The 20,411-nt window shown below is 32.8% G+C and overlaps 1 protein-coding gene across 1 annotated transcript; it reads right to left on the bottom strand.

Moving 5' to 3' along the window:
- Positions 1 to 328: 328 nt before the first annotated feature.
- Positions 329 to 18,978, bottom strand: LOC138924652 (natural killer cells antigen CD94-like). Its single transcript, XM_070269874.1, has 7 exons — positions 18,744 to 18,978; positions 17,161 to 17,280; positions 6,352 to 6,450; positions 5,524 to 5,595; positions 4,728 to 4,879; positions 3,688 to 3,815; positions 329 to 576 (listed from the first exon to the last, which is right to left on the bottom strand). Exons 2-7 carry the CDS (start codon positions 17,276 to 17,278, stop codon positions 450 to 452), a joined length of 696 nt encoding a protein of 231 aa, XP_070125975.1. The 5' UTR covers positions 17,279 to 17,280; positions 18,744 to 18,978; the 3' UTR covers positions 329 to 449.
- Between the last annotated feature and the right edge of the window lie 1,433 nt (positions 18,979 to 20,411).

Genomic DNA, 20,411 nt, shown 5'->3' with positions numbered 1-20,411 from the left:
ACATCCCACATATAAAGTAGAGGAATATGGCATGGATGTTAGCTCAGGGCCAGACTTTCTCAGTGAAAAGAGGAGGAGTGGCAGCAGTTAGCTCAGGGCTAATCTTCCTCAAAAAAAAAAAAAAAAAAGAAAAGAAAGTACTGGAAGATTTGAACATCTTAAACTGAATTTATTTGATACCTCTGTCTTAGTAATGGAAGGGTTTATTTAATATTTCTGTGAGAATAATATTCCTTCATATTCCTTAATTTCGTTGTATTATCCACACTTCTAATATATGGTTTATTATATTTATCCTGTTATATATTATGAAGTAGAGTCAAAGAATAATATTTGGACTTCAATGTTTAATGGAATCTATTTTTAGCTAAATAAATTTTTCACATAGTTGAAGTCATCACACTGGGAAATCTCAAGTGATCATTTTTTTTCTTTCTGATGTATTTCATCTAATCTGAATATGTTGTCTTCTTACAGATACAATAGCCATAACTTTGGCAATCTTCAGCGTTCATCTGGCCATATTTTATATGTACACATTTATTATTAGCATTCACATGTCCTGGAATTTGAAGCCTAGAAGAGAAAATGCTTTCCATTAAATGCTGAATTTGCTTTATGTATCAATCGTATTTTTAAAATCCATAACATTTTAATATAGCTCTAAAGAAGCAGAAATGTCACTTTCCAAGTTCTCTAACAATACAAATAACAAACATATTGTGTCATTCAAAGTTTAATATCAAATCTGGAATTGAGATGGTAACAATGCCTTTAATTCTGGCTATCATCTCTGTGACCTCAGACAATTTCAGAGTACCTTCCATTTTCACTGGAGTTTACTATATTTCTTTTATACATTAGCATTTTGATAAACACATTCTACTGTAAATATATAGTACTGTAATTACAAAATTACTGTACAATAAAATTATTATTAATTATCAATAAGAGCATACTCTCTTCTGGAACAGTCTAGCTTGCTCCTTACAGAGTAGAGATAAGAATCCTCTATAGTAGTAAGTATAAGTAATCATTTCAAAAGATCAAATATTTGAATATAACAATGAGAATCAAAGCAATTCAGACAGATCTCACGAAATACGAGCTATAATTTCCTGAAGGAGGACATGCAATTACTATACTAGGTGCAGCAATTGGAAATGAATATGCAATCACTCAGAAATCTGGGCAAATCTGAAGTCTTAATTTGAACACAGGTTTTGCATTAGAAAATCACATCTGTTAAGTGTGTGCATATTGTGAAGAATCTTGCATATGTTATTCATATTATTTCAAAGTAGAAATCATATTTTTAAATTATATTCATATATTAAAAAATTTATTTGACATTAATTTACTCTTAAGACTTGGGGTAGGAAGGGGAAGCAGGGGAGGAAGGGGAGATAATACTTTTATTGAGTTCTTATGTGTCAGACACTTTCCACATGCTTAAATTTATCAGTTAATGTATTTTTCACCACCACACTAGGAAGTAGGTTCTATTATTCACCACATTTTATAGATGATGGAACAAAAACTAAAACACGAGACTAAGATAACCCAAGTATCAGAGCCAAGATGTAAACCTGGGCAGTTTAGCTTCAGAGCCTGCGCTATTAATTGCTTACTATATTAAACTGTGGAAGTGAAAACTGGAAAACCAGGGTGTTGGTATTTCTGCATTTCCCAGAGTCTTGCTAAACTGGCATTTTCACACATAGAGATATACCTGTTCACATTGAGAATCACATACGGAGTCGTATAGTGGTGTGTTAGTAAGAAATAAAATGAAAAATCAATAAGTAGGAATTTGGGCTAGAAAGAAAAATATCAATTTTAAAGCAAAAGACATGAAAAAGAAATGTGGAGATGAATGATAAATGGTCCATATAGTGAATTAGATACTTTGGAAATGATAGAATGGGAAATTTCATCAGTTTTATAGATTGACTGCTGCAAACATTTTTGTAGTATATTGGATGTGTATATAAGTATATATTGTATATACAGGTGTTTGAAATGGTGTTTAGATTAGAATGGTAGATTGGAAAGATATGATCTTGAAAAACATAACTCGTCAAAACAGCATATTAAAATTTCTAATTTTCATAATCAATTTGCTGCTGCACAAGTCTCACTAAATTTCATAAACATGTTCATATACAATAGAGTATAACATGGAGTGGCTATATGGGCACTTGATATGCAGATATTTGTTCTACAATAATTCAGAATTATTGCATTGTTTCAAATCTTCAACCACTACTGCATCCGTAATCTGATAAAAATGTGGTTAACTGCATATATAATTAATTGTCGACAATTGCTATCACTTTTCCAGGAGAGCTGTATAAGGATATTTGGTTTTTCCAAACTTATTAGTAAGAGAATTTTATTGCTAATATTTGAATCACCTATTTTGGCTAATTTTATCACTTGTAGTCAGAAGTCTTGTCTTTCCCTCAGTTCAATTTTTGATGATTTGATTTCACAGTGCAGGAGAAAGTCCTGAGAGGTTTCTATGCCATGGTCAAAATATTTGCAATATTAAGTTGAGGTATATTATTGTTGTGTAATGGATCTTAAACTAGCTGTATATTATAATATCATGGAATTCATTTTTAGAATGCAATTTTATACCTCTAACTTCCAGATAGCCTACCGAAATCATCTGAGTTGAGGCTTAGAAATCTTAAAGAAAGTATGTTGAATAGTGTCCCCCTAAAATTTATGTCCACTCAGAACCTCAGAATGTCACTTTATTTGGAAATTGGTTCTTTGTGGATATAATTAAGGTAAGGATCAGGATCAAATCATACAGGATTGGGCCCTAAATCCAGTGAGATTATCTTTGTAAGAGAGAAATGGGCACACAGAGATGCAGAGAAGAAAGCAATGCGAAACTGGATATATATATTTAAATGATGCCAAGAATTGCCAGCTATCCTCTCTGTGGCCTCAGACAATTTAAAAGTAGCTTCCATTTTCTCTGAGCTTTACCATATTTTCTTTATACATTAGTACGTTAATAAATAAATTCTGCAATATATATGGTATAACAAAAATGTTAATCATCAATAACAACTAACTTACTCCATGCAAAGTTTAACTAGCTCCTCCAAGAGAAAGCAGCTTTCAGAAGGAACTAACTCTACCAACACTTTTTTCAGACTTCTGTCCTCTGAACTGTGAAAAAAAAAATTCCTGTTGTGTTAACCCACCCAGTTTGTGGTAATTTGTTATGAGGTCCCCAGCAAACCACTTTGAAGTACAACGGCTGAGTCCTAGAAAGGTAGAGAGCAAACTTTTAGAAAATTCCATTATGTGCACATGTCTTGGAGTCTAAAAACCAGATTAAAATTAAAATGGCAAATCTGATATGTACTCACTTTGTAGTCTTGTGCAAGTTTATTTATTCAATTACCTTTTAATAAAATGCACAATGATAATACCTCAATCATAGAACAGATAAACAATCTAAATGAGTTATGAAAGTAAAATGTTTAGCTTAGTACAGTAACTATTTTACTCCCTTTCTCCATCTATCCTGTCTTTTCCTGGTTAATTTATTATGGATACAGCTGATATGAAATCTAACATCTGCCCGTATCCACACTAGATATTTAGATTTGGAAAAAAATAACATTATTCTGGACTGAAATTTTAAAACAGCAGGAGACTTACTTGTCCAGGGTAAGATCTGTGCCATCTAACCAAACCCATTTCAGTTGTTTGCTGTTGTAGTATAAACTGATCAGAAACTTTTCTTGACGCATATCACATTGCATTTTTGACAATTTTATGACAAAATCCTGCAAAGAGTGAAAGGAAAATAAATCAGAAAATGAAACTTCTCTAGAGAGAGGAATATAATGGTTTACATATGTATATTTCATTTATAAATTTCCCTTTGGAATCTCTGTTCTATTATATAGAAAGAATTTGAGGGATTAATCCTAGGTTCTTTATGCATAAGCTGGATATCAATAGCTAATGACATTTATTGACCAAGAAATTATTTTTTTAGCCTACATTTTATTCTAGGCATTTTCTTAGGTTATGGGTTGTAAAAGTAAGGAAACAGTCTTATAGCTGTAGTCACTTAGATTAGAAAAACATAGAAAAATAGAACAACATTAATTGAGCCTGTGTAATAAGTAGTGACACAAGCTACAAGAGTGGAAATACAGGATCAAAGCAGAAGAATGAGTAGGGAGTTTTAACAGGTCTTGGTGAACCAAGAATGTTTTTCAAGGGGATTAACTAATAAGCTAAAATCTTAGAAACAAGGATGCATTACCCAAGAGAAGACAGTTTTGCATGCAATGTGAAGGGCATAAAATTTGTCACATGCAGATGAAACAAGAACATGAAAGAGCCCAGGAGAACAAGGAGGAATTTAAAGAACTACAATACAGCTGGAGACCGTGACATGCTTCTCTTAGAATAGTGTTGTTGAGAGTCCTTAACAGCCGAGGAAGCCAGAGAAATAAGAAAGAATCAGATTACAAGTTAACCTTATAGGCATTTTATTTGTACTTTTCCCTAAATGCTGAGAAAAGCTACTCAAGTGTTATTAAAGGATGCATTCAAAATTACAGTCATATTTTAAAGATTTCTGTGACTGCAGTATAGAAAGTGTTTCAAAAGAATATAAAATTTGAGTGAGTGCTGTCATTCTTAAAATGTTTTAATACTGAAATTTATGAAAGAAATATTTTTACCATCTCTTCTTGAATATTCAATTTAAGGAATCTTGATGCTAAACCAGCACAATAACGTTGACATTCTTTCCAAGGAAACATGTTTCTTGAAAAATAGTAGCAGTTTTCTCCATGCTGATGCCAGTTGTTTGAACATGTAGGATATTTCCAAACTATTAAAAAAATTAGAATATAACTGAATGCCTTCCATCAGTGCAATTCACATCCAATAATTTCGCATAGCAAATCTACCATCTACAAACAAAAACATCATTTGACTTTTTCATTATAGGCAGTGTACACTTAAATTTAGCATTAGATTGATCTTAAATTAATAATTCACCTCATCAAAACATTTTAGTCTTCAAGATTCATAAGATGCATATTGGGAAAAAAATTTTTTTAAATCACAAAATTAGAAACATATCCAATATATTTAACTGTTAAAATTGTCATTATAATGTTCTTTGTTTTTCAAAATTAAAATGAAACGAGTGCATTTATTTAAAAAGCTATGTTTCAAAAATTATATAACAAGTACAGAAAAAAATTATAAATAGATATCTACCCAATAAAAACTGATGATGACGCCTTGTCAAAATATTTCATTCACCCTTAGGTGATCATTTGATAGCATCATCATTTGACTGTATAAATAATGTATATATGACTCCGTGAGAAATACTCTTTGATATACAAGTAGATTTGACTCATATCTGCTTACATGTATCATTATCAAGAAAATAGTTGATACATAGTTAATTCTCTTCTCTCTCCTGCAAACAAAATTATCACTCAGAGACACTTCCAAAACTACCTGTTTTATCTGCTTCCTTGCTGGAGGAAAGATTTCTCAGACATCTTTCTGCTTGAAATGACTTCTGATTCACTGAAAAGAATTCAGAAAGGACAGTTTCTTTTTAACTCAAAAAGAAAATAATTGGACATTCCTATGTGCAAGACACTGTACTGAATATGGAAATGCAAAAATTATTAATGAAACATCATTTGCTTCAAAGAACTCAAATGTAATAGAATCATAAACATAAAAATCAAATTACAGGGGTCAACCCAGTTGATGTTGTAGTTAAGTTTGCGTGCTCTGCTTCTGTGGCCCAGGGTTCACAAGTTCAGATCTCAGATGTGGACCTAGCACCACTCATCAAGTCGTGCTGTGGTGGCATCCCACATAAAATAGAGGAAGATCGGCACAAATGCTAGCTCAGTGACAGTCTTCCTCAAGCACAAAGAGGAAGATTGGCAACAGATGTTAGCTCAGGACCAATCTTCCTCACAAAGAAAAAAGCTAAGGATGACAATTTCCTATCGCAATTGATCACAGAAGAACGAAACTTTGTTCTGACAACAGTGTGAGTAAGTTTTTCATATGCAGAGAAAGACTTTTTAAAAAGGAATTTCTGATAAAGGAAACATGAGAACAAATAGTAAGGCTTTTAGTAAGGTTCACAATATGCTTAAAAATAAACAATAATTTGATATGTCTCCAAGGAATCATCTTCAGTTCTGGGTAGAGAATATTATATTTGGTCAAGGGGTTGAATTAATTAAAACAACGTATTATCTTTAACAGATTTCACTATGTGAGTACTGGAAAAGCAGATTTCTATTTTACTTAGTGACTTACACTTTATGGCTAAGATTCCGACAGACAAAAGAAGCATCAGGCAAATGAGGCACAGAATCACTGCAATCAATTTCCATGAAGAAGCTGGAGTAGGACAATCTACAGAAAGAGATAAATATAATTTGAGACATCAGCTTCTAAATGTTTATTCAGAGTTCTGCTTCCATTTTAGGTGTAGTAAACTACACAAAAACATAGTTTGCATACTAAAAATAGAGAAAAGGGAGATAATCTACAAAATCATAACATTTTAAGCAAATGAGACAATAGAATTCAAAAGGCAATCATGTGAACTAAATTCTAAACAGATGAGAAGCCCCATTTCTGTGGAAAGATGGGACACACACTCTACTTCACCTTTGGCAAAGCATAGGAAGAAACGTGGCAGCCATAAAAGCAGTGAAGAATTTTAACAAATATTCAAGGCTAAGAGTAGGTTGTCATGAGACTTTAGAATCACTTGTAGCCATAGACCAATGGGTGTTCACACACGATTGCCAATTATTCTCTGTTGGCTTCCACTGGGTGCTATGGAAAGATAAAGAAAGTTCAGAAGAACTGAGAGATCTCCTTTTTGTGGTGCAGGTCTCCAGGGTCTGCCAAAGCTGTGGATTTAGTGGGTAAATCTGGAGATGATCCCTGCTCTGAGCCCTGCCTAAGTAAAAAGTAGTAAATGGCTGCCCCTGAGGCACAAACATAAAACCCACCTTATGTCTTGGGGGTCCTGACTCTAGGACCTTGATAAAGGCAAGTGACCACTGGGGAATTAGTAATAAATGCTCCACCACCACCACCTGCCACCTCACCCATTCTAGGAAAAGTTCAGCTACTACTGAGGGAAAAAGTGGAAATCTAGTCTTCCCCATCCCCTGCACTGACGATAGGTAAAAGCCACCTGCTTCTAGAAAGAGGGCAGAAAACCAGCTTATGCCCAGGATCCTTAAATGATACAAAGCAAAGGACCTTAGCTGGGAGAGAGAGAGGAAACTTCCTCATATGTGGGATCCACCAATACAGGACAGATGTCACAGAGGAAGGGACAGAAAATCTGCCTGCCTCTGCAATATACTGTGCACTAAGTAGGACACATTTTTTAAAAGTGTACATTGAAAACCAGATCTGGAGATGGATCAGTTATTGTAATTTCTAGGCAGGAAATCTGAAATAACAATGATTGATAGGTTATAGCATCTAGTGAGAAAAATGGAAATCAGCATAAATATATGGGGCATTTCAGCAGAGATATGAAATTTCCCAGAAGCATAAAATGGAAATGCTATGAATAAAAACCATGGAATCAGAGATAAATAACTTGCTTTATGGACTTGTCAGTAGACTCAACAAAGCAGAAAAAAGACTATCATTTTCTTGAATTTACATTTTTCACTCTCCAATAAAATTATCTAAATCCACTTGTCAGAGTGGAATCAGTGAAAAACAGTGGACCTGTGGCCATCCTATGTTCATCTGACTGAGTTTCATGTCTTTCACTTCAAACATCAAATTTGTGCAAAATACTGATGTAATCATAGTAGAGAACATATTTATAAATATGTGACTATTCCCTCCTTCCCCAAGAGAATTTTGTCATTAACCACTCAGATTATTTTTATTTCTCTTTCCCAAGATGTAAAAAATATCTCTTTTTTCCCCAGTTTGATTTTCAGGTGTTCTGTCATTTTATTTCAAAAAATAGATGAATACTTTTAAAATGAAAATTAATCTACATAATAAAGAGCTCAGTTGGGTTACATGGGTAGAAGTAGAGATTTAAGAGCCTCAGGAATGTGCTATTACTCAAATTAGGAAGATATGCAGAGTTCTCAGAGAATATTTATCCTGTAAGAGATGTGGGCAAAAGACAAAAACATCAACTGTGACAAAGATCACTATGGTTTATAATAAAATTCCCTCTAAAGTATATATAAAATTGGAGTTCCTCTGCAAATTCCTATGTTTCTTTTGTTTTTCTATTTAAGATGTGTGTCTAAGCAAGACTGGACTCTGCCTATTTCAATCAGAAGGTGGACATAAGCAGAATTTATTGGTTATACTTAGAGTACCTTTCCATTCTCCACCTTCACCCTAGATTTAAATCATTACCTCAGGTCTGACCAGACATGCGATTTTACTAAGACTGCAGAACGCATGGACTATTGCTAGAAAAAAATGTTTAAGAAGGATGGATTAGGCTTAAGCCATTGGATATTTGTAACATGTCAATAACATCAAGCAAAAATTAGGAAATTAATCAAAAGAAGGAATTATAACTTTTCAGGGAAGTCTCAGTTCAGAGACAGATGTTTCAGGCGGAGAAACAGATCTTTGCGACATACAAGTTCACTAAATCATAGCAGACTTGAGATGTTACTCATGAAATGAATAACTATAATATCAAATTTATTTCAGTCTCCATAAGCACTCCTTTACTGAAGGAACAATAGTCATTTGGGGAATTGATCATTGTTCTGTCTTGAAACTCTGTTAAAAATCAGTAAAGAATTAAAATGTATAAACTGAAAAGACAGAATGAGAAGAAAGAAAATAGAGGAGTATAGATAAATATGGGTTTTGAAAGGCACAAAGAAGATGGAGGAGTGATCATAAATTAATCAGTCCAGCATAGCACTGAGGTTAAAAGTAAAGACACTGGACTCAAGGCCACTTACTAGCCATGTAACCTGGGCAACTTACTTAATTTCTCTTTGCCATAGTTTTCTCATCTGTAAAAAAGTGATAATAGGGCCTAACCCATAGGATTGTTGAGAGGGTTAAACACATTATAACATTTTAAATCCTTAGAAGAGCTCCTGGTTCATAGTAAGTGAAAAATAAGCATCCATTATTATTATTTAAAAAATGGGAAAACGTGAATCATAACTACCCAACAGAAGTCAGATATTTGATGGCCGTACAGAGAGTAGAATTCAGCTTTTTCTCTGGGTGAACCAGGAAGCTACTGGGGTCTTTTAAGCTAATGAATGACAATATAATTCATGTTTCAATTGGCTGAACCTGGTTGTTCTTTACTACAAATATGGGATGAGGAAGAGAATGTGAATGTGGAAAGGGGTTTGAGAACAGAATGAAGGAGATCAGGTAAGCATCTACTAGAATAAGACAAAAGAGAAAATGTCAGCTAGGAACAGAGTGTTGCCAGGATGGTAAATGTGGTAAATATTTTAAAGGAAAAGCTGACAGGATTGACTGATGCAGCTTGTGAGCAAATAAGATGAATCAAGGAGGAACTTCAAGTCTTTTGTTGTGAATAATTGAAACCATGCAGTTGTAACTAATATTAAGTGGAGAAAAGTATAAGAGAGCATTTAGGGGTGTAATATCAGGAATTCCATTTGGGATACATGTTTGAAATTTCTATTAACATCCAAGAGGTGATTTGGATTAGGATACTACATAGTCTGAAATTCAGGGGAGAAATCCAAGATGTATAAATTTAGAGTCATAAGCATGTAGATGATATTTAAAGCCAAAAGACTCAATGAATCCCTAGAGAGCAAATGTAAAAATGAAAGATAAGCAGGTAGGCTGAATCTAAAGACACTCCAATATTTAGGCACTAGAGAATGTAAGTATTCTATATCATATGAAAACAAGAGCTGCACAGTAAACCTGCATTTTATTAAAAGAACAACTAAGAGATGATGGAGCAGAACTTTTGGAAGATGGTGGCATGGGAGGATCCTGAGTTTGCTTCCTCCCACAAACACAACAAATCTAAGACTACATGTGGAATTATTTTCTCTGAGGGAGATCTTGAAACTGAATGAAAAGAACCTCCACAATAAGGGACAACATCAAGAGGGGTGGAAGAGGCAGAGATACAATCCTGCTGAGGAAAAAGACCACACTCTACCCACAGCACTTCATCGTTGGGAGTGATCTCAAATGTACAGAACTTTTCCTAGAGGAGCAAGGGATTCAAGCTCCACATCAGGCACACCAGCCCTTAGGTCCAGCATGGGAGAGATGAGACCCCAGAACACCTTGTTTTGAAAATCAGTGGGGAATATGCCCAGGAAAACTATAGAGCTACATGGAAAGGAAACCCCACTTTTAAGGGGCCCTTGCACAGATTCACTCAACCTGAAAAACAGCACAAAAACAAAGAGGAATAATAAAACTATCAAAAAAGAAATCATTGGGAAAGGAAAATAACAGTAAAGGTAGTGGATCAACCACATATAAAGGTAGTATTTAGCACAAAGACAAAGTACTAAAAATATCTCTTTCCAAGACAAGAAGTTAAAGGATATAAGAAAATAAAAGAGGTAAAATATGATATCAAAAACATAAAACGTTAGGGGAAAGTAAGAGTGTAGGACTTTTATAGTAAGAGGTCAAACTCAAGAGATCTTCAACTTAATATACACTTCTATATACATAGGTTGTTATATATGAACCTCATGGCAATCACAAACCAAAAGCCTATAATAAGTACACAAAAAGTAATTAGAAAAAGCTCAGACATAAAGCTAAGGAAAGCCATTAAATCATAAGGGAATAGAGAGAGAGAAGAAGAAAGGAACAGAGAAGAACTACAAAAACATTCAGAATACAAGTAACAAAATGGCAATAAGTACATACTAGTCAATAGTTACTTAAATGTAAATGGACTAAATGCTTCAATCAAAAGACGTAGGGTAGCTGAATGGATTTAAAAAAACCAAGACCTATCTATATGCTGCTTACAAAAGACACACTTCAGATCTAAAGACACTCACAGACTGAAAGTGAAGGGACAGGAAAAGATGCTCCATGCAAATGGCAATGAAAAGAAAGCTCTGTAGCAATGCTTACATCAGACAAAATAGAATTTAAAACAAAAACTGTTATAAGAGACAAAGAAAGGCACTACATAAAGATAAAGGGAACAATCCAACAGGAGGATACCATGTAAATATCTATGCATCCAACACAGGAGCACCTAAATACATAAAGCAATTACTAATAGACATAATAAGAGAAATTGACAATAACACAATAATAATGGGGAACTTTAACATGCTACTTAGATCAATGGATAGATCATCCAGATAGAAAATCAATAAGGAAAAATTGGCCTTAAATGACACATCTGACCTGATGAACTTAGTAAATATATGCAGAACATTCTATCCAAAACAGCAGCATACACATTCTATTCAAATGCACATGGAAAATTCTCCAGGATAGATTAAATTTTAGGCCACAAAACAGATCTCAATCAATTTAAAAAGATTGAAATCATATCAAGAATCTTTTCCAACCACAACACTATGAAACTGGAAATGAGCTACAAGAAGAAAACTGAAAGAATCACAAATACGTGAAGATTAAACAAAATGCTACTGAACAATGGGCCTCTTGGGTCAATGAAGAAGTCAAAGGAGAAATTTAAAAATACCTGAATACCAATGAAAATGAAAATAAAACATGCCAAAATTTATGGGATACAGCAAAAGCAATACTAAGAGGGAAGTTTATAGCAATAAAGGCCTACCCCAAGAAACAGGAAAAATCTCAAATAAACAATCTCCCATTATACCTAAAGAAAACTAGGGAAAGAAGAACAAATAAGGTCCAAAATCAGTAGAAGAAAGGAAAAAATAAAAATTAGAGCAGAAATAAATGAAACAGAAACTAAAAAGACAAGAGATCAATGAAACGAAGAGATGGTTCTTTGAAAAGATAAACAAAATTGACAAACCATTAGCTAGACTCACTAGGAAAAAAAAGAGAGAGAAGTCTCAGATAAATAAAATCAGAAATAAAAGAGGAGAAATTACAATGGCTACCACAGAAATACAAAGGATTATAAGAGAATACTATGGAAAGCTATATACCAAAAAATTGGATAACCTAGAAGAAATGACTCGTCACTAGTAGGGAGATTGAAACAGTAACCAAAACTTCCCCAAAACCAAAAGCCCAGAACCAGATGGCTTCCCTGGTGCATTCTACCAAACATTCAAAGAAAATTTAATGCCTATCCTTGTCAAACTCTTTCAAAAAATTGAAGAAGGAGGAATGTTTCCTAACTATTTTTACGAGGCCAACATTACTCTGATACCAAAACCAGACAAGGACAACACATAAAAAAGAAAATTACAAGCCCATATCACTGATGAACGTAGATGCAAAAATCCTCAACAAAATATTAGCAAATCAAATACAATACATTAAAAGGATTATACACCATGATCAAGTGTAATTTATTCCAGGGATGCAAGGATAGTTCAACATGTGCAAATCAATCAACATGATATACCACATTAACAAAATGAAGAATAAAAATCACATGGTCATATCAATATATTCGGAGAAAGTATTTGAGAAGATACAGCTTCCATTTATGATAAAAAAAATACTCTGAATGAAATGACTATAGAAAGACTGCACCTCAACAAAATAAAGTCCATATATGACAAACCCACAGCCAAAATAATACTCAATGGTGAAAAACTGAAAGCTAGCCATCTAAGAACAGAAAGAAGACAAGGGTGTCCACTCTTGCCACTCTTATTCACACAGTATTGAAAGTCCTGGCCAGAGTAGTTAGGGGAAAAAAAAAAGGATCCAAATGGGAGAGAAAGAAGTGAAACAGTCACTATTTGCAGATGACTTGATCTTATATGTAGAAAATCCTAAAACTATTAGAAATAATAAATATAGTAAATTTGCAGAGTACAAAATCAATATACAAAAATCAGTTGCATCTCTATACACTAACAATGAGCTAGCAGAAAGAGAAATTAAGAATACAATCCCGTTTACAATTACAAGAAAAAGAATAAATAGCTGGGAATAAATTTAACCAAAGAGATGAAAGACCTCTATACTGAAAAACTATAAGACATTGTTGAAAGAAATCAAAGACACAGAGAAGTGGAAAGACCTTCCATGTTTCTAAATTGGAAAAATTAACATAGTTAAAATGTCCATATTACCTAGAGCAATCTATTGATTCAATACAATCCCTATCAAAGTCTCAGTGACGTGACGCTACTCACAGTAATAGGACAACAAATCCTGAAATGTATATGGAACAACAAAAGACCCTGAATAGCCAAAGCAATCCCAAGAAAAAAGAACAGAGCTGGAGGCATCACATTTCCCGATTTCAGAGCATACTACAAAGCTGTAGTAATGAAAATAGCATAGTATTAGCGCAAAAACAGACACACAGATGAGTGGAATAGAATTGAGAGCCCTGAAACAAACCTACACAATTAAGACAGCTCACTTTTTACAAATGAGCCAAGAAAACACAATGGAGAAAGGACAGTCTCTTAAATAAATGGTGTTGGGAAAATGGGACAGCCACATACAAAAGAATGACAATAGACCATTATCCTATACCATGCACAAAATTAACTCAAAATGGATTAAAAATTTGAATGTAAGACCTGAAACCATAAAACTCTTAGAAGAAAACCTAGGAAGTATGCTTTTTGACATTGGTACATCAGTCTTAGGAATATTTTTTTGGAAATATCTCCTCAGGCAAGTAAAACAAAAGAAAAAATAAAGAAATGGGACTATATAAAGCTAAAAAGCTTCTGCACAGCAAAGGAAAACATTTAAAAAATAAAAAGACAATATACTGATTGGGAGAAGATATTTTCAAATCATATATCTGATAAGAGGTTAATATTCAGAATATACAAAGAACTCATACAACTCAACAACAAAACCCCAACCAATCCTATTAAAAAATAGTCAAGAGGATCTGAACAGACATTTTTCCAAAGAAGATATACAGATAGTCAACAGGCACAGGAGAAGACGTTCGACACCACAAATTATTAGGGAAATGCAAATCAAAACCACAGTGAGATTTCACCTCATGCCTGTCAGACAGGCTATTAAAAGGACAAGAAAATAACAAGTATTGGAGAGAATATAGAGAAAAAGCAACCCTTGTACACTGCTGGTGGGAATGTAAACTGGTGCAGCCTCTATAGAGATTCCTTGAAAAATTAAAAACAGAACTACAATATAATCCAGCTATTCTACTTCCAAGCATTTATCCAAAGAACATGAAAACAATTTTTCAAAAAGATATATGCACTCTATGTTCATTGCATTATTTACAATAGCCAAGACGTGGAAGTTACCTAAGCGCCCACTGATGGATGAATGGATAAAGAAGATGTGGTATTATATGTACGATGGATTTCTACTCAGCCACAAAGATGATGAAATCTTGCATTCTGTGACAACATGGATGGACTTTGAAGGTATTTTATGCTAAGCAAAATAAGTCAAATGGAGTAAGACAAATACCATACAATTTCACTCATAAATGGAAGATAAAAACAACAGGAAACAAACACATAGATACAGAGAACAAATTGGTGGTTACCCAGAGGGGCAGGGGTTAGGATGAGGGTGAAAGGGTAACATTTGTTCCTTGACAAATGGAAATATGGAAATTAGACTTTTGGGGTAAACACAATGTAGTCTATACAGAAGTCAAAATATAATGATGTACAGATGAAATTTATATAATGTTACAAACTAATGTCACCTCAATAAAAATATATATGTATAAAGAAAAGAAAAGAATGATGGAAAGTTTGAATTATGAAAGCAAGAGCAAATGCACAAAGATCAGGAACAACTGTTCAACATGCATTTTCAAGACAGAGCTTGTGGTCAAAGTCAATAATGAGCTAGAAGGAGACGTGAATGGGCACTGTGTATAGTACTGCTTTCCTCCACAGCTTACTCCATTCAACTGTATTAGTGGACTTAAGCTGTTTTTACTTGGTAGTCAAAACGCTAACATATTGGGGAAAACTGTATATAAACCAATTGATTTCCACACTGTAATAACATCCCTCTTTGCCAATTACATATTAACTAATTCATATTACAGAAACATACACTGTAGCAGAATAAAAAAAGGAAAAAGAAGAAAGTTTATTTAAATAATATATGGTATATTTTAATGTTTTTAATGTATGCATTCATATAATTATATATGTGTAAAAATGATTTAAAAGAAATATATTCAAATTTTATTTATACTAGTTTTCATGGTACAATTAGTGTCCCAAGTTATTTCCTTCTTCTCTCTTTTTGGTAAGTTGTAATTTTACAAAATAATTAATGTAGCACTTTCAGAATGATAATACCTTTAAAAACTTACTCTACTCTTCCATGATTTGTTTTGTTCTTCAGGATTGTAAACACATCACCACACATCTGGAATAAGTTTGACCTTTGACCTTTCCCTTCTAAACAGTGACACCTAAAGGCCAAAAGTTATCTTCAACTAACACTTCAAGAAACATCAATAGATTCTTATTTTCACAATATGAAGTGAAACATGTATCATCACGTATGTCAGTCCTTATTTGTAGGTGCCTGAGTGACATATATATGTATCAAAGATTGAATTTTAAGAAATTGAGTTAAAATTAGAAAAGGCAGAAAACCTAGAGCTCCTTATTAGAAAAGTTAGTTGAGAGTCATCTGGGTATTCTGAGAGGAGAAAAGGCTTTGGATTTTCTAGACATAGACTGAGTTCCAGCAATTATAGGCTTTTGTGTTTCAAAGATGCCACTTAACCATCACAGCTCTCTATGTTTGTATATTGGGTATAAAAATGAATTTACCTTGTGGAGTTTTTTTATATTGATTTACATATGTAAAAGCACTTTATAAACGTGAAAAACTAAAAAATATTGTTAGATAAAAATAAATTTAAAAGACTTAGGATAATGACTCCAAGTCATTCTGTTTTGACTATATGGAAAAATAATAATAATGGTGAAGTATGTTATTTTACACATACTTATGCACATACAGACAAATAATAATTTGATGAATAAAGTTTTCCCATACAAATCTAATGCTAACTATATACACTAGTAAAGTGAATTGTTTATCAGAAATGAAAAAAGAGAAAATTTCTGAATACCTTATAGGCAGAGAGTATGAGATGGAAAAGGTTTTTTTTTTTTTTTTTTAAACAATATATTAAGCAAAATTTGAAGATATTTCCTCATTAGTCACATGGTAAATGCCTATATCACAAATGACATTGTAATAATTAGTCTAAAAAACAGGAAAGTAATCAATTGAGGCCATAGTTAAAAATAATACATCTTAGCCAAAGTCATGAGGATCCATCTAACATAAGACAAAATAGAACTAGTAAATTAATATATAGTGCACTTCTAATCATTCCACATATCTATTCAGAACATTTGAGGAATGTAAATTAGCAGCAGTTAAAAAACAAAGCAAAGCAAATTTCAAATGATTGGAAGATAATCAAATTCCATGTAATCACATATATCAGTAAAATGATAGCATTGTAGTGTGTGTATCAAGATAGAAGCATGACACTTGAAAAAGATACACTTTGAACACACTATTCTGAGAAATATATAAATCAAAAAAACATGGAAAAAATAATCCCAAAATCACAGCAACTGTGTTGGAATAATGAAATTATCTGTACATTTTCTCAGTTCTCTATTTCCAAGATATTCTATTGCATAGTATTGATATTTTAAAATGACAGAAAATGGAAAATAACATAATTGGATCCCTGAATATTTCACGTATCCAAAAAACACTGATTTAAGGTTTACGATATAGTTAAAATTATTAAATCTCATAGGAAAAAAGTCATAATCTGTCCTCATAAGTGTTTATTTTCCTTTTCTAGTAGAAGATAAACATTTAAATTGTGTGTGTATATGTGCACATGTGTGCATATGAGCATGATAGTGCATTAATTCTTTATATTTTAAAATGCAATTTAAAATAAGAAAATGTAGAAAGCACACATACCTTGATGCCTAAAACACAATGAACCTTTTTTTTCAGATGTTTCAGGCCTTTGCCTTCTCTGTGGCTGAGATGAATGTTGAAGTCGCAAATCAGAATAGATTACTCTTACCTCATTCATTACTGAAGGATAGAGATAAGAAAAAAATGAACAGAAAATATATTTTCAATTAAAGTAAATTGTGAAATCAGTAAGTAAAATTGGTGTTGAATAGAATGGTGTTGGAATAAACTCAAATAACGCGTTAGAATATAATTACAAACGTGAAAAAATTTCAAGAATGGAAAAAGTATTATTTTTTAAAAGTTAATGAGTTGGTATGATACATCATTTTTAGTCACCTTAATGTTGTCTATTCACAATTACAAATCTATAAATATCATTCACTGATAAGTAAAAATGCAAAAGATGCTCTGACAGCTCTATTGAATTCTGTGGGATGGAATTTGACTTTACAGGCTGGCATTCAAGTTTCTTCACAACTTAACCTGCACCTGTCTTCCTTTCAGTCTTATCTTTCACTTCAACCTATTTTCATTTTTCCATAATTCTGTTGATATACTTATTCTTTTTCAAAATAACATAACATAAATGCTTCTCCAAACTGCATGTTTTCCTCAAATTCTTCTTTCCCTGGTATATTTTACTCCTATATTTGCTTATTATAATTTTAGTTTATTCAATCTGTAAATCAAATTGCACCACCTTTAATAAAACTCCCAGATCCTTCAATAGCAATTAATCTCTTTTTCCAATTTTTCTCATTCTTCTTTGTCACCATTCTAACAATTATCTCCTATCTTGTTTTCATTAACATCTCCCCACTGTATTATAAACTCCTTGATACATTTTACTAATCTTTATTACTGCCATGATTGTTTATTAGATTTCTTTACACAGTATACAAAACAGTTAAATTTATCTTCAAAACTAATGTTTTGTGTACTAAATAAATTCCAGGTTGGGAGGAATTTAGAAGAGATTTTTCCTGATTAAAACGTTTTAGAAAATTTGAGAGAAATCCATGTGAGGTATTTTTACTGTCTTTCTAGAAGATAATATACCCAAGTTCTTCATAATCAAAAAACACATTCTTTGGGAACGTTAATTATACTTTACCCCAATTGAAGTTTGTATTTCCCTGTTTCTTTTCTTTAAACTGCTATTTTATATCACAATAATTTCTAGGTGTCATAAAATGTCATATCAAATAATAACAGTAATAATAAAAAAATACTGAAAATAAATAACAATTAGAATAGCTTCTTTAAAACTACTCAAGTACACCTGATTTCCCTCCTAGCATCTCTATTTTTTCAATCTTTTCTCCTTTCCTTTCATACTGTCACCCATACATTTATTCCCTTTTCTTCCAAATGATACAAAAGGAGATATAGATATACATCACTTAAAAATCATATATATACATATATATATAATTTAGAAGAAAACATATATACCTTCATATTGATTTATCAATCTGTCTTTAAAGCTATAATTTTAGTTTCCTTCAATCTAATTTGCCTCAAAATTCTAAAAGACACATGTTGAGAAATAGAATGTATATCTTGGAAGTTACAAATACCTGACTTTTAGAAGTCTGAATGTCTGAACTTTTGCAGAGTGCAAATATATCCCGAGAAGAAGCAGATCTTAACTCTTATTACAGAAGTTCGAATTTAAAAATTTTGATGGTCCTTCATATGGATCACAAGCCTAGAAAAGAAGACAAGAAAAGAAATACACAGACTAATAATGTCTTTGTCTGTCCTTCAAGAGACTCTGATAGGTGAGCTCAGAATTCAAGCATAAGAGTGCTCTGGATGCAACCACACAGGAAACTCTTTTACTGCTGCTCAGTTTAGCTCTGTATTATTTCTAGATTGGGCCTTTCATCAGTCTTAGTTACACAAGATATCTAGTGTATTTGCACTAATGGCCAACCAGGTCCATTCAACGCTTGCATTGTCACAGATATAATTAAATACATCATTGAGTATTTACAAAGTAGTTTCAAATACCTTCAATAATTTTCGGTGTACCTTAAGTATTATATTCTACATTTGATTTATATTCTGGAAATATTCTTTAAAGGCACTTTTTGATGTCTCTTTTTGAACTTCTTCAGTTCTAGTGTGGGTACTATTTTTCATCACTAGGTGGTACATGCATGTACTGCTCAGTACACCTCAGCATTGATTGTTATTTGGCTGTCCATCAATTCTTCAAAACCATTCCTATCAGTCATAGTGACCAAAAAACAAAAACAAAATAACAAATGCTAATCAATGAATTATTTCCATTCATGTAAAATTGAATTTCTCAAAATAATTTCATCCTTTCTGTGATAGATATTTAAAACAAAAGACAACGCTGGCATTGTTTTAGCTTAGGTTAGTTTAAATTTTGTATTCTTACATATTTTCAATGCTCACACAAACATACATACGTTAGCGCTCCCACACATACGCACACACTCATTATTTATTATTTCTAGTCTAATTTCATTATGGTTGAAGAAAGACCTTGTGTGATATAAATTTTTAAAATATATAGAAATTTGTTTTACAGACCAGAATATGGTCTATCTCGGTGAAAGCTTGTGTACACTTGAAAATAATACACATTCTTTTGTTGTTGGGTGAAGTGTTTTATAAATGTCAATTACGGCAATTTGATTGATGGGGATCCACAAATTTTCAACATACTTGCTGATTTTTTTGCTGTTCATATTATCAATTACTACACGCAATGAGTTGACAGCGGTGACTCCATTTTGTACCGTGGACTCCATTTTATTAAAAATACGAAACTGTGCTGACTTTGTTTATTTGCCAAAAGGGAGTCGTTTGCGGAGAAATGACTTTCTGAAGGACTGTGCAAAAGGAAACTTTGTCTATAATAACAAGATGTCCTTGAGTAAACTAATGAACTGTAACATAAGTTTACCCTCCCTCACAAACGACTGAGATGATGGTTCTGGGCTCTCAGCTGCTAATAAGAACTCCTGACTTCTACTCCGGCTTCTGCCAGAAACTGTGTTCCCGGAATTGCAATTCTAAGACCCCAGATAAACACTTTCCTTTTGTTTTGCAGTTGCTTCTTTTTTCTAAGTTGACAGGTGAAAGAGGGGTTTTGAAGTCTCCAGCTATAATTGTACATATATCTTTTTCACTTTTGTCAAGTTTTTATTTCATGGATTTTGAAGTTCTGCTATTGCGATCATAACATTTGGGATTGTTATAGCTTCTTG

The sequence above is a fragment of the Equus caballus genome, chromosome 6 (assembly GCF_041296265.1).
Source record: "Equus caballus isolate H_3958 breed thoroughbred chromosome 6, TB-T2T, whole genome shotgun sequence".
NCBI classification, from domain to species: domain Eukaryota; kingdom Metazoa; phylum Chordata; class Mammalia; order Perissodactyla; family Equidae; genus Equus; species Equus caballus.
The sequence above is the reverse complement of the archived record's forward strand: the minus strand, read 5'-3'. Positions and strand labels throughout refer to the sequence as shown.